General features: G+C 37.8%; 1 protein-coding gene and 1 non-coding gene across 2 annotated transcripts; both read left to right on the top strand.

Moving 5' to 3' along the window:
• The first annotated feature begins 2,751 nt into the window (after window positions 1–2,751).
• Window positions 2,752–5,001, top strand: LOC101302222. Its single transcript, XR_183973.1, has 2 exons — window positions 2,752–3,190; window positions 4,542–5,001. It is a non-coding gene; the product is annotated as an uncharacterized LOC101302222 (transcript).
• A 1,756-nt stretch (window positions 5,002–6,757) lies between these two features.
• Window positions 6,758–9,578, top strand: LOC101301923 (histidine decarboxylase-like). The gene is made up of 5 exons (XM_004290490.1): window positions 6,758–7,095; window positions 7,199–7,430; window positions 7,508–7,701; window positions 7,802–7,938; window positions 8,512–9,578. Exons 1-5 carry the CDS (start codon window positions 6,795–6,797, stop codon window positions 9,076–9,078), a joined length of 1,431 nt encoding a protein of 476 aa, XP_004290538.1. The 5' UTR covers window positions 6,758–6,794; the 3' UTR covers window positions 9,079–9,578.
• Window positions 9,579–13,290: the final 3,712 nt, after the last annotated feature.

Below are 13,290 nucleotides of genomic sequence, written 5' to 3'. Positions count from 1 at the left end.
ACCAACCTAGATATATATATATATATATATATATGGAAGAGAAGACGACAAAAATGAGAAAACAACAACGACAAAATAGAAGAGTAGATGGCGCACTCCAAGGTCAGTTTCTCTCTTCCATGGTGATCGATAAGCTTACTTGTTTTTGTTTCTCGTCTCTTCTCTGTTACGTTCGGTTATATTTCATTCACGAGTGTTCATATATATGCTGCAATGTTAATTTCTCCTCTCTGTTCGTAATTTGCTTTTCGTTATATGGTTTATGAATTCTTGTTCAAGATGATTCTTCTGTGAGTAGCATATTTCCGTGAAATCATAATAGGAGACGACGCCAATAGCTCCATCTTATTTATCTTGGTTCTAGTATATCATATTTACACATTGGTTGAAGGTATCATATCACGTAGAATGTGTCTTGTTGCACATGCAATGTAGAAAGGTTGAAGGTAACAAACCTGTGTACTTGAGCAGCATTTCTCCCCAAGACCTACTGGGCATGTGAGTTCTGAACCTGTGAATTGTAGTTTTTTTTTTCTTATGGCTTCTGTATCGAAAGCTAATAACATGCTTGTTTGAATATATCTGGTGCTCACCTATGATCAATTTGGATGTGTTCTCATAATACACATATACACAATGATATTCTTAACGTAGATAAATGGCTCGTCTAAGAGGAAACTAGTTATCACCATAAATGCATTACTTGGCATACCTTCGAATACTGTTTGTTGTATGTGTTGCCGGTTATGCTTATATCAACTTAGCTGGTAATAAACAACGTCAACGAAGTCGACCCCCAAGCATAAGACTCTATAAACGACGGGAGTACTTGTATACTCTAGTTTATTGGAGCTTCTTCAGCCTATTTAACTGCTCGGTGGATTGCCTAACTAGACCATAACAAGTGCAAAAGTTCTTTTATATAACATTAATGGAAACTTGACACATGTCATGTTATATCGTAGTTTTTTGGTCAAGTTATATTGTAGTTGACAAAGACGGATCACTGCTAATGTTAACATTGACTAAAAAATGAGTTATGTAATGATCAAATTGAGGTTTCTTTGTCACTTGGTCTAGATGTACAGGCGTACCGGCTGTTGAGGCCTAAAAAATCCAGCTCGCAGACCTAATTAATTTGTCAAGCCTGATTCATGTTTTAAGATGGATTATACTCGCAAACATCATGTCATACACGTATACTCAAATCACATTCATGCACTTCAGGCTTTCAAAAATGGGTGTGGTGTGGAAGGTGACAAAAAACATGAGGTCCGCTATTAGTTTTATGATAGTTGGTAATTTTGGACTTAAGACCGAAATTCATGTCTAACGACCTAACTTCTAATACAGACAAATGAAAAAGAGAGGCCCAAAAGCCATGCCCAAACCTTTTAAGATTCACTTTAACATAAGATTCTTAATCCTAGCCACATAATAAAAAATTTCCCAACAACACAACTATATCACATAAACTAATAAAAGTAGTCCCAGCAGCAGAATCCCAACAACATATTTCATGGAAGAAATCTTCTGCCAAAGCCTATTATACCATCACACATTTCAAATCCTAGTCCACATGCAACCAACAGTTTTAGACATAACCAAACATACAAAATACTTTACAAAAACCAATACAAGCTTTAACTCTACTCATCCCCTTTACTCAGCAGTAAAAAACATTCTTTTAGCTGTTGTTATGGCTTATAAATACCTGTTGTTAATAACGAAAGGAAGGAGAATGTGGAGGAGGCTAGCAAGCTCTCTAGTACTCTTCTTCTGCCATCTTTCCCACCATGCTTCTCTCTCAAGCTCTTATCCATACCATTCCCAGCTCCAAATACAACTCAAAAGCACATATGCAAACCAGACAACAAGCTCAAGCAATCCACCAATATCTATCCCAAACCTCTTATATCATATACATTCCCTACCTTAGAAACACAACTCGGTTCTCTTCTTCTGAAACTCGTGCTTTTCTAGCTCCCACGCCATGCACGTCTTGCTAAGCCTCTTATAGAATGTTCAATTCACTACTATTAACATGCAAGGAGATGCCGTGAAGAACACAACAACAAAGTTTCTTGGATTATCAGTTATTCGAAGTTTGATGGGCCTAGTCTTCGCTAACTCAGACAAAAGAGACAAATTTTGGGCTCGGCTATGTTTGTCTCGCTGCCGTACACCCTTAATCAAAAATGCCCTCCACACCGGCCAACACCAAATATGTGCAAATCTCCAATAAGTGGCCTGGGTGCTAATAGTCATGACTCGTGACTCAACCAAACATACGCATGAGTCTGAGCCAGGAACATAGGTGATCTTCAACCCAACCCGTAATGCATGTTATACTGATTATGTTCAACTATTCAAGGTAGGAGATATGCTCTTTTCATGTGAGTCTCATGCACCTCGCCTCACCATGCCAGTGGCGTTGCTCGGAGAATGTCAAACCATGTCGAGCAGTATCACCAAAATGTATGGCATAATTTTTCTTACGTCTGTAAAGCCCACCCAAGACACCGACACCAAAACCAGAAGCCTCTAGTGGGGGGGGGGGGGGTGGGGCGGGCGGGCTATAAGCTCCTGTGCTTATAAGCAGATGTTAAGCAGATGTTTTTGGTGTTTGGTAACTCGTACAAAAGTCACTTTTAAAAAGGAGAAGCTGCTCCTACCCTCCTGATAAGTCAGCTGTGTTTTTCGCGGGTGTTTAATGAAACTTTTTAAATGACGTTGGGTACCCCTATCGATGCCAACAAATTACATGACTGAACAGCCTGCGAATCCATCCTCTCTCTTTCTACATGACTGACGCTTGCGAATCCATTCTCTCTCTTTCTGTTCGTTGCTAAGCTTGAGATCTGCAACTACTCATCAAACTTCTGATCAGCAGCAGCTCTCTTTTTCTCTCTCTAATCTCTGAAAACCCAAACACACCACCACCATGGAAACACAAAACGACGACGTCTCTTCATGGAGCTCCGATACGAATTGGTCCGTCGCCGGTGGCGCTCTCGTAGATCTCGTCACCTTCGAGTCCTCCTTGTCTCCTATCGACGGCGACGCTCCAAATTCCACCGCCGGATCCTCCCTTATTCTTCGCCCTCCGTCACCAGATTCTGGACCTTGCGAGATCACCATTAATTTCACACAAAACTACTCATCAAACTTGAGAAACTAGGGCTCACAGGTAATCAATTTCATTTCTCCCTCTTGTTCGTCTCTAAGCTTGAAACTTAGCAATATCATGGGTCTATTTATGTTTGCCCTTTGATTATTGGCTGCCCCTTGATTATTGTTACCCGTAGTAGAGGTCCTTGAATGATTTGTATGTTTTTCATGGGTCTATTTATCTTGATTTGTAGAGCTTCGATGTTGAATGAGGTTTTCAACAAGCCAAATAGTAAAATAAGATTCAAGATTATCAAATAGCTGCCATGTCCATTGAGTTAGCAATAATCTAATTATGCAGATGCGTATTAAACTTTAGTTTATGATACAATTTTTGTGGTCTTCTAAGTTTAGGTACATATACATGTCATGTCCTGCCAATTTAGACACTTCTACTTCCTACAATGAACTGATAAATGTGTATATGCGACTAGCTATATTTATATATCTGGTATCTTATATCCAGTCCATTAGCTTGATGTGCAATCTTCATATGAAGAATTGTATAGATTCTTTCAGGCTCTGCCTCATCATTGGTAAATTACTTTTGTTTCAATTAGAATCTCTTGCTTGCGTAGGTATCTACATGCATTTCAATTAGTAGATGCTTTTATGCAGATTTGATGACTATCATTTAGTTTTTGTTGTTTGATTTGTTGTATTGCTTGTAGTATATATATTGTTGCTTGATATATCTATTGAAGATATTAATTTGAGCAAGTACAATATGTTTAAGTTGCCGTAGTAGATAGCAGAATCTCAGGATTTTGGTTCCTCTATATCAGTAACACTTTTTTGAAGTGTAGCAGTGTTCTACTGAATTTTCTGGAAAAACTGTTGTTCTGATTTATTTTAACTATGTTTTACCTGGCCTACTGGTCTTCAAATGTTCTGAAACTTTGACAGGTTTATTTTAAGTTAGTTATCTAGCAATCTGGAAATTTTCAGCTTATTTCGATCAAAATTGGTTACTCGGTGAATTTTTAAAGTGTAGTCTGCATTGGAAACAAGTTCCAGAATTTTAACTGTATATCTTTGTTTTCTGCTCAGTTTCGAACTCTTATTTAAACCATTTTATATCTGATCTTCTTGTATATAAAAGTAGACATTTCAATGTCTGTTTCACAACTGATTTCAAGTCATTTGGTCTTAAAATGAATATTTGGTGGTTTTTCTAAGTTGTTGTTGCTGCTACTATAGATTTTCCTGAATCCTGAAAATTTGTTCAGTTTTTGTTCAGTTTTGCCACACGTCCCAAACTTTGAATTGCTTGAGATTTTAGTATGTTCTTTCTTTACATGTTTACAAGGAAAGTTGTAATTCATGGATTGTTCATATTCATATGATTGATTCCAAATATATTTCTGCAGATGAGTTCTTTGCAATTGAATTTCACAGATCTCTTCAACAGCGGATCATCCCTCGATGAGCTCAATATGATTTTCCACTAGCTACTGCAATTGAATTTTGGGATGGTGTTGGAGATGCTCTAAACAAAGCAAGTGATGCCAGTTAGCTACTGCAACTAAAGCACTGTATAGTACTCTGTTCTTGTCCATCCTTTAGCTACAAGCTGAAGTCTCATCTACATTTCATGCTGAGGAACTCAAGCTATCTTGTGGATCTATTGTTCACAATAAAAAACTTATGTATTCAGTTATTTACATGTAAATATCGGATTGATGTATCGAAAATCAATTAAAAAACTATCGTCCGATAATGTCCATTACCGCCCATTACCTAATTAGTTGTACAATTTATTTTAGAATTGTCTAATATTGATCATAGGATCACCATGATTTATAAAAATTAGAAGGTGAAACTAGCCATAAAAAATAATTATAGTAGTAGCAAACAATCAAGTCAAATAATGTCCAAATTGGTTATTCCACAAAAAAACACTCGAGCTAATTTTCAGTTTACCAAACACGTTCCCTCTGTTTTTACAACTGACAACACTTATAAAAAGTCAGTTTACTAAACATTCGGCTATTTGGTTTTTCAGCCATTTATTCTCAAGAATAAGTAAAAACTTACTTATTCTTAAAAGCCCAGCTGCACCAAACGCAGCCAATATATGACAATTTTACTGAACAATTCAAGATGACTACTTCCTAGTTCCTACTATATTTGAGAAGCTAGAGTGATTGCGAGTGAACACATGATCGAGGAGAGGCATGGTCCTCCGTAGCTCTACTCTAGTCTCTGGATATGATCATGAACACACAAAAATAAAGAAGGGGATCACATTTGTTTACTTTCCCAAGAGAACCCGTCGCAGAAAATAAAAGAGAAAAATATACTGGCGCCAAGGCAAGTCGCCAAGTTGTCCCAGCAAGAGCAAGAGTCCAGTTGCATATTAATTTTAACAAATTATATTTAATATTTTCTTCCTTTTTTTGAATAATCACTTTTAAAGAAATAAGTGTTTGAAGTTGATGGTAGGGAAATTCAATTTGTGTTGTCTTTCGCTTTGCATGGGCAGTGGCCACGTGACAGTGATTAATTTATTTTCAGAAATGGATGTGGTCCTGCTACTACTATACCCCAATGGCCCAATCAACGTGAGGAGTATATGCAATTACTGAAATATCTGTGCAGACCGACGAAGTTTTATATTCTGCCAGATTCTGAATATTCACAGTTTTCCACTTTTCCTTCCTCTCTAAGCAAACCGTTTTATCACATAATAGAACAAAAATGACACTTTGGTAGTGATTATTTGGTTTAACTTGTTTCTCTTTTTGTGTCTCCCATGTTCTGTTTGAATCAGCTGATAGAAAGTAAAAAGATGTTTTGTATGTAGTTCTAATTTTGTTTACCTGTACATAATAGAACAAAAATGCTACTGATCATTTAAAAACAACTCTCAAGATATAGATATATTACTTTACAATTTCCTTTTCTTTGAAAAAATGTCAATTCATAAAATGCTAGAAACCAGGTAAACTCGTTAAAAATTACATTCAACAGTACAATACAAGCTGAATATTCTAGACCTCAAGTTAAATAACTATAAGAAAAATAAGTAAAATTGGCTAAGATGTGAGCCACAATATCGTCTCAAGTCTTAACAATAAACATGAATGCAGTAAAAACCTCATATCTGTAGAAGATTTTTTTTTTTTTTTTTTAGAGTATCAACGACGATATCTTCAAAGGTTTTTTAGACCCAAGGATTAATCCGAGCCGAATAATCATGTGAGAACGTTTCCTCCCCTTAACCATTAAGAATAAATTGAGATTTAATTCCAATTAACATCGGCGAGATTTGAACCTAAATATACGGTTCCGTTTCTACCAACTCAACCACCTAAGGTGTGAAAGATAATGTCATTATGGACACTATTAATGAAACTCTATGATGATTGAAGGGTCGGCTACTGAAATCAAATCAATTCTAATTATTGATAAAAAATAAAAAAATTAATAATCGATATGAAGAAAATCAGAAAAGAGCAGACGTGGAATATTTGACTAATTATTAGGGAGTGCGTGTTAAACCCAGCTTAAAAATATCGACACTATAAATAAACCCCAACCCCCCTCATTTCCCTTCCTCTCCAACTCCTCTCTCTCTCCCTCTCAAGTTTTCAAGCTGTTAGATTTCGTTGCAGAATTTCATGGAGATTGAGAATGGGGTTGTTGGCCTGGTCGACATTCTCTCCGAGCATTTCGACCCCACCGCCGTGGTCGCCGAGCCTCTCCCTCCCGTCGTCACCACCAACGGCAACCTCATCGGCAAGGTCGCCGAGGATCCCAACAAGCGCGAGATCGTCCTCGGCCGCAACGTCCACACCACCTGCCTCGCCGTCACCGAGCCCGACGCCAACGACGAGTTCACCGGCGACAAGGACGCCTACATGGCCAGCGTCCTCGCTCGCTACCGCAAGACTCTGATGGAGCGCACCAAGCACCATTTAGGTAAAATCCAAATCCAAAACGACGTCGTCGCTCTTTTCAGTAGTTCAAAATCAATTGAATCTTGGAAGTTGAATCTTTGAAATTGAAATTCAATTCGATGCAGGGTATCCTTATAATCTGGATTTCGACTATGGAGCTCTGAGCCAGTTGCAGCATTTCTCGATCAACAATCTCGGCGATCCGTTTATTGAGAGCAACTACGGAGTCCATTCGAGGCAGTTTGAGGTGGGAGTTCTTGATTGGTTTGCTCGGCTTTGGGAGATTGAGAAGAATGAGTACTGGGGTTACATCACCAATTGCGGTACCGAAGGAAATCTCCATGGAATTCTAGTTGGGTAAGTCTACGATTCTATTGAACTGGATGAAGGATTGAGCTAGTTATGGCTAAACTAAAGAATTTGATTGATTGCAGGAGAGAAGTGCATCCGGATGGGATTCTATATGCTTCCAAGGATACACATTATTCGATATTTAAAGCAGCGAGAATGTATAGAATGGAATGCGTAAAGGTTGATACTCTGATGTCCGGTGAGATTGATTGCGCAGATTTTAGAGCTAAGCTTCTTGCTAACAAGGACAAACCGGCTATCATTAATGTTAACATAGGTAAGTGTAAGTTGAGGCAAAACATAATTTCACTGTTCTGGTTTGTGTTTTTTTACTTGTTTGGTTCAGTGAGTTGAGTTTCTTGCATTGCAATTTGCAGGAACAACTGTTAAAGGGGCTGTGGATGATCTGGATCTTGTCATAAAAACCCTTGAAGAATGTGGATTCAATCATGATCGGTTCTACATTCACTGTGATGGAGCCTTATTTGGACTCATGATGCCTTTCGTCAAACTTGTATGTCATCTAATTTCAACCCTTGTTCTGCATAGGAATTTTATTATGCCCATTTAAAACATTTTTGTTCCATAATTGGGGATTTGGTCCTGAGGTTTTTTGTTTAAAATTTGCCTTAGCCAATTGGACATGTAACATTTAGTTTAAGTGTCCAGTTTACCTAAAAAAGCCATGGTTATCTGATTGCCATGCTCTATTTGACTATAGTAATTCATTGCTGTCATTTTGATGATAATGTTTCCTTCATATTGATGCAAACGGATGATATCTTTGGTCGGATGGTAGAGATAGACAATGCATGAATAAGTGGATCATGTTGTAAATAAATGTTGAAACTTTAAACTGTTAGCCAAGAATGGGATTGGAGCTGGCCTAGTTTTAGCTAGTGTGAGTCGTAGGTGACAGATCAGCATGGAGTAGTGAAAAGAAAAATCTTGAGGATGCGATACAGAGCATATGTTTGAATAACAGGAGCATCTTAGACTATTTTCTGTTTCCTTCTCTATGTAATATGCAAAATTTTCTGTTCTGGGTTGTTTTCTTCTGTTGCTCACTATGTTTAGTTGTGAGCAGGCACCAAAAGTTTCTTTCAAGAAGCCCATTGGAAGTGTGAGCGTTTCTGGTCACAAGTTTGTAGGATGTCCAATGCCTTGTGGTGTTCAGATAACAAGGCTGGAGCACATTAATGTCCTTTCAAATAATGTAGAATACCTTGCTTCAAGGGATGCGACAATCATGGGAAGCAGGAATGGCCATGCTCCTATTTTCCTATGGTACACCCTCAACAGAAAAGGTTACAAAGGATTCCAAAAAGAAGTTCAGAAGTGTCTTAGAAATGCTCACTACTTGAAAGACCGTCTTCGTGATGCTGGGATTAGTGCCATGCTGAATGAGCTAAGTAGCACAGTTGTATTTGAGCGGCCTCAAGATGAGGAGTTTGTTCGTAGGTGGCAGTTGGCTTGCCAAGGAAACATTGCACATGTTGTGGTGATGCCAAGTGTGAGCGTTGATAAACTGGATGATTTCTTAAACGAACTAGTTGAAAAACGCTCAACATGGTACAAGGATGGGAAAGTTCAGCCTCCATGTATTGCAGCTGATGTAGGGTCTGAGAATTGTGTTTGCGGGAGGCACAAGTGATTCATTTATTTTAGCAGCGTGCTGTTGTTGTACCGTAGTACTTTGTTCTATTGAACTCCTGCCTTTTGTAGTTCTTAGAATCAATGGGTGTTTCCCATTTGTTCTCATGATGTCTCCCGAGTCTTCTGATTTCTGCTCTCTTAGGAACTCTCAAGAATCTTGCTGTACCAGGAGAGTGCTTTCTAGTGGTTCAGCTATTACTTGTTGCGCATAATGCAAGATTTTGGTCAGTCACACAATTGTGCTTTTATTTGATCGTAGATTCTTTAAAAATCTCCTTTGCAGATGCTTTTAGCATAGTTTGAGCATCCCCTACTGCAAGCTGCACCAGCTTGAAGGTGGCATGGATTGATATTGTTGCTTAGTCTTTATTGCTCTTTTGATTGTTTTGGAAACCATGGAGTTTAGCATGGACAAGGTCATACCATACCATAAATCATATTTTTGGATAGAATCCTACTTTAAATCTGATAATGATGGAAATTGCTCATCTTAGAATTATGTTATTCTGTTTTCCCTTTTAATTTTATATGAAGTTTACACAGCTGAGGGATTTTGGTGATAATGTTATGCACTAAAGTATCAATTTATGCTTTCACCAGTAAACAATTCTTTTTTCTCCCACTATGAAATTTAAAAACAAGAAAGCAAGGGCGGCTATTCTACCCCTTTTACATTGTTGTTGTCCAGTTTCTCACAACACCAATACCTTTGCTAATCTACTGCTCTTCTCCATTACTCGTGTTGCTGAATCCTCTATGAAGTTATGATTTTCTTTAGTACTTTCTGGTCCTTTTATCATCATGGTTGTATGTAATTCAGTATGCATTGTATTTTCTTTTGTATGCTCTTCTCCATTAAAATTCAGATTATATCAACCTGAGGTCTGTGGAAATATGTATGTATTGTCAGCGGTTTTTTTATATTTTCGGGTACTTATGTTAGGTACGGGTGTGAATGTAGGAAACCAAACTGATATTTTTGTAAAGTGGGATACCAAAGTGCTTTTCTCTAAAGTAAAATAAAACATAATTAGACTTTTAGGTTTTTTTTTTTTTTTTTTTTTTTTTTTTTTTTTTTTTTTTAAAAATTGTGTTGCAATCATTTTGAAGACCGGTTCACCAACTTGTAGACCGGTTCTTGTTGTATGGTTCTAGACAATTAGGCCTGACATAGGTGCGCTTTTGTTGACAAAATTTGGCGTTAAATGGATTCGGGGAAGAGGGTGAATCGGAGGATTTTGTTGACAAGTCTATAGATTCTAGCAACCGGTTCGGTGTCTTTACGGCCGATTCTTGTGGTGAGTTTGGCAGCGTTGGAATCGTGGAATCAGTGGGTACAAGATGTGTTCTGGGGCCGTTGGTGGATTCTCGTCCGCCTGAAATTGGTTTTTGTGTTGTAGGGGTGCACGGCAAGGGCTAGGGTTAGGGTTTTTTTTCGTGTTGGCTTATCAAAGTTAGGGTTAAAGTAGAGTGTCTGATAACGTGTATACAAGAGAAATAAACTGAGAGAGACAATTTGGGGAGAATATCGATATATTTCATTCATAGAATTAACTTCTATATATAAAAAATACGATACATAAGGAAAATACATATATTCATATTGAATCCTATTCTATTTATACTTTGACTAAAACACACACAAAAACCTAATTTCCTTATATACAACAGGGGATGAAGACATTATCTGTTTTTTCGCTTTAACTATTTTATCCTTCTGAATTAAGAAAAACTACCTTAACCCTAGCTTGTTGATCCATGGTATTTATTTGCTTAGACCGAAACTAGGCTCTCCACGTATTCTACCACTTGACGACATTAACCACCTTCTGGTCCGATAAGCATCATCTCTCTCTGATTTTCGAGGTCATACGAACATAGATGACGTTCAGAACCTGTGTGACGCCGTCTATCAGTACAGCCTTTGATAAAAATAAGTTGATTATCCCAAACTCCATAGGGACGTCCACAGTACCATCCATCGGGAGTTTTGACAGTAAATTGTAACGTCCAATTCCAGCTAGTTGGCATTTGTGTATGATCATCTCTAGATTCTGGTGCCAACACCCAAACATCATACTGGGGATTATGTCTGTCGACCCATAACGAACAAGCAACCAAATTGTTCCATGCAAAGAGTGATCCGCTTATTCTACTAACATGAATATCAGACGGAAACGGTAATGATATGCTATCAATCACCTCATGCTGCAGATTGAATGAGAAAACTCTCCATCCCTCGTAGACCCACGAACAGGTCCATGACAAGAAATACATCACTCCATTCAAAGTAATGCAAGACGCTTTAATAACCCCAAAACATTTTAGATCGTAGTCTTTAAGTACTCTCCATGATTTTGCACTTCGGGTGAAGACTTGGGTTGCAAGTCTTCCATCATTGCATTTTGAAATCCTCACCACTTTGTAATCGATATCCATGCCATGGTCTTGAATGAATCCAAAACCTACAAGTGGTGCGGCCTTGAACATCTTCAACATCTTATCCCCCTCCAAAGACAAGTGAGGCTTAGGTAGTTTCTTATATTGTTTTGTTACTGGGTTCCATACGACGATTTGCTCCGTTAATTGGGTTCCAGCATCTCCAAGAAGATGAAGGCAGACCAAACCACTATCAGATCCGGCAATATATATTTTCTCAAACGATTGATCCAGGATGAATGCAGGTGACTCTACTCTCGAAAGTTTGTCGACTTTTCTGTCAAGCAATGAGAACTTGTGATGATGATGTCTACCTTCACAACTGTGAAGGTAGAGTATACTAAGATTGCTCCTCAGAATATCTCGTGATTTAGGAGAGCAAACCACTCTTTTGATACGCACTTAAACCTAACTAAAGACTTGACGGGTAATCTTGAGAGGATTTCTCTTACAAGATCTTGATTATCAGCCATAGAAGATGGTGCTATCACTTCTTTGTTGGATCTTAAGAGGATTTCTCTTACGAGATCTTCATTCTGAGCCACAAAAGATGGTACTTCACTTCTTTGTTGGTAAAACAAGAGATGACATTGACCAGTTTGCTTACTCCTATTCCCATTCTTTTGGAAAGTACAGTCAAAATTGTGGTTTCAGAATTGAATTGAAGAGAAGGAAATTATTATAACCAGGGCATGTCTATTGTTAATGTTATTGTATATATATATTCCAACCTGAACAAATCCAAATTCTAGTTGGCAACGGATTTTCTCGTCCTTTTTCATTGTTTTATTAGTGTGCTACACAAGGAAGGAAACGGCTCCGATCTAGTTCTTGTTTATGCAATTGATGAAGGACAAAAAATGGTCAAGTCAGTACATGGTGCTCCTATGAGGACAAAAAAAAGGAAAGCTAAAACTTCTGTTTGTGACTTGAACGCCGTAGTCGGTGTAAGATCAATATTGAACGCCGTAATCTGTCAACAATTGAATCAATCAGTATTGGACATGGATGGATCGTTCAACAAGAAGCTTACGACTTCAACTCAATTTCAACTAACAATGACGCAAGTTGACATGAATCCTGAAGTCTTCTCTTCAATGTGTAATCTACGGTTTCTCAAAGTTCAAAATCAGAGGACGAGCCTTCCTCAATTCTCAAGATATCTTCCTAATTTCTAAAGATATTTTGAATGGAGTTGTACTCAACCAGATGGAGGAGTAAGAAGTCAGCCTAAAGCTAGTGGATCTTCAAGAACAGATGGTGCAAGTGAGGACTAGGATAATCAGCTCCTAATGGGATAGTGGTAAAATAATTGAAATCAATGCCATTGTCTTCTTCTTTTACCATTATAATCTGTATGTTTTGACAAGCTAATTGTGGTTATCACTCGTGTATTTATTATATGCATCAAGTTGAAATGTATCAATCTTGTAGCAACATTGACAGTGTTTCGGTTAGTTACTTGGGTACAACATTGAACAAAATGGCTTGCACTATTGCAATGACATCCTTTGTGTTTCTTTTTCATCCTTTCTGTATATGTAGTGATGTTTGTCATCATTTGATCTTTAAAAAGTTGTGCTCAATGCTCCACATCAGGAATTCACTGCAAAATTGTATCTGATGGAAGAGTTTAGTACAGGTTTATCAATGATGTCATGCACAGTTTTGAAAAAGAATCCATTTCTGAGAAAATCATGGCTTTTGGTGCTATGGTAGGTCTGTTACATTCTTCATTTCTTCGATGACCTGTATTTTGTTGAAGGGAAAT

Source organism: Fragaria vesca, linkage group LG2 (assembly GCF_000184155.1).
Source record: "Fragaria vesca subsp. vesca linkage group LG2, FraVesHawaii_1.0, whole genome shotgun sequence".
In the NCBI taxonomy this organism is placed as follows: Eukaryota; Viridiplantae; Streptophyta; class Magnoliopsida; order Rosales; family Rosaceae; genus Fragaria; species Fragaria vesca.
The sequence above is the reverse complement of the archived record's forward strand: the minus strand, read 5'-3'. Positions and strand labels throughout refer to the sequence as shown.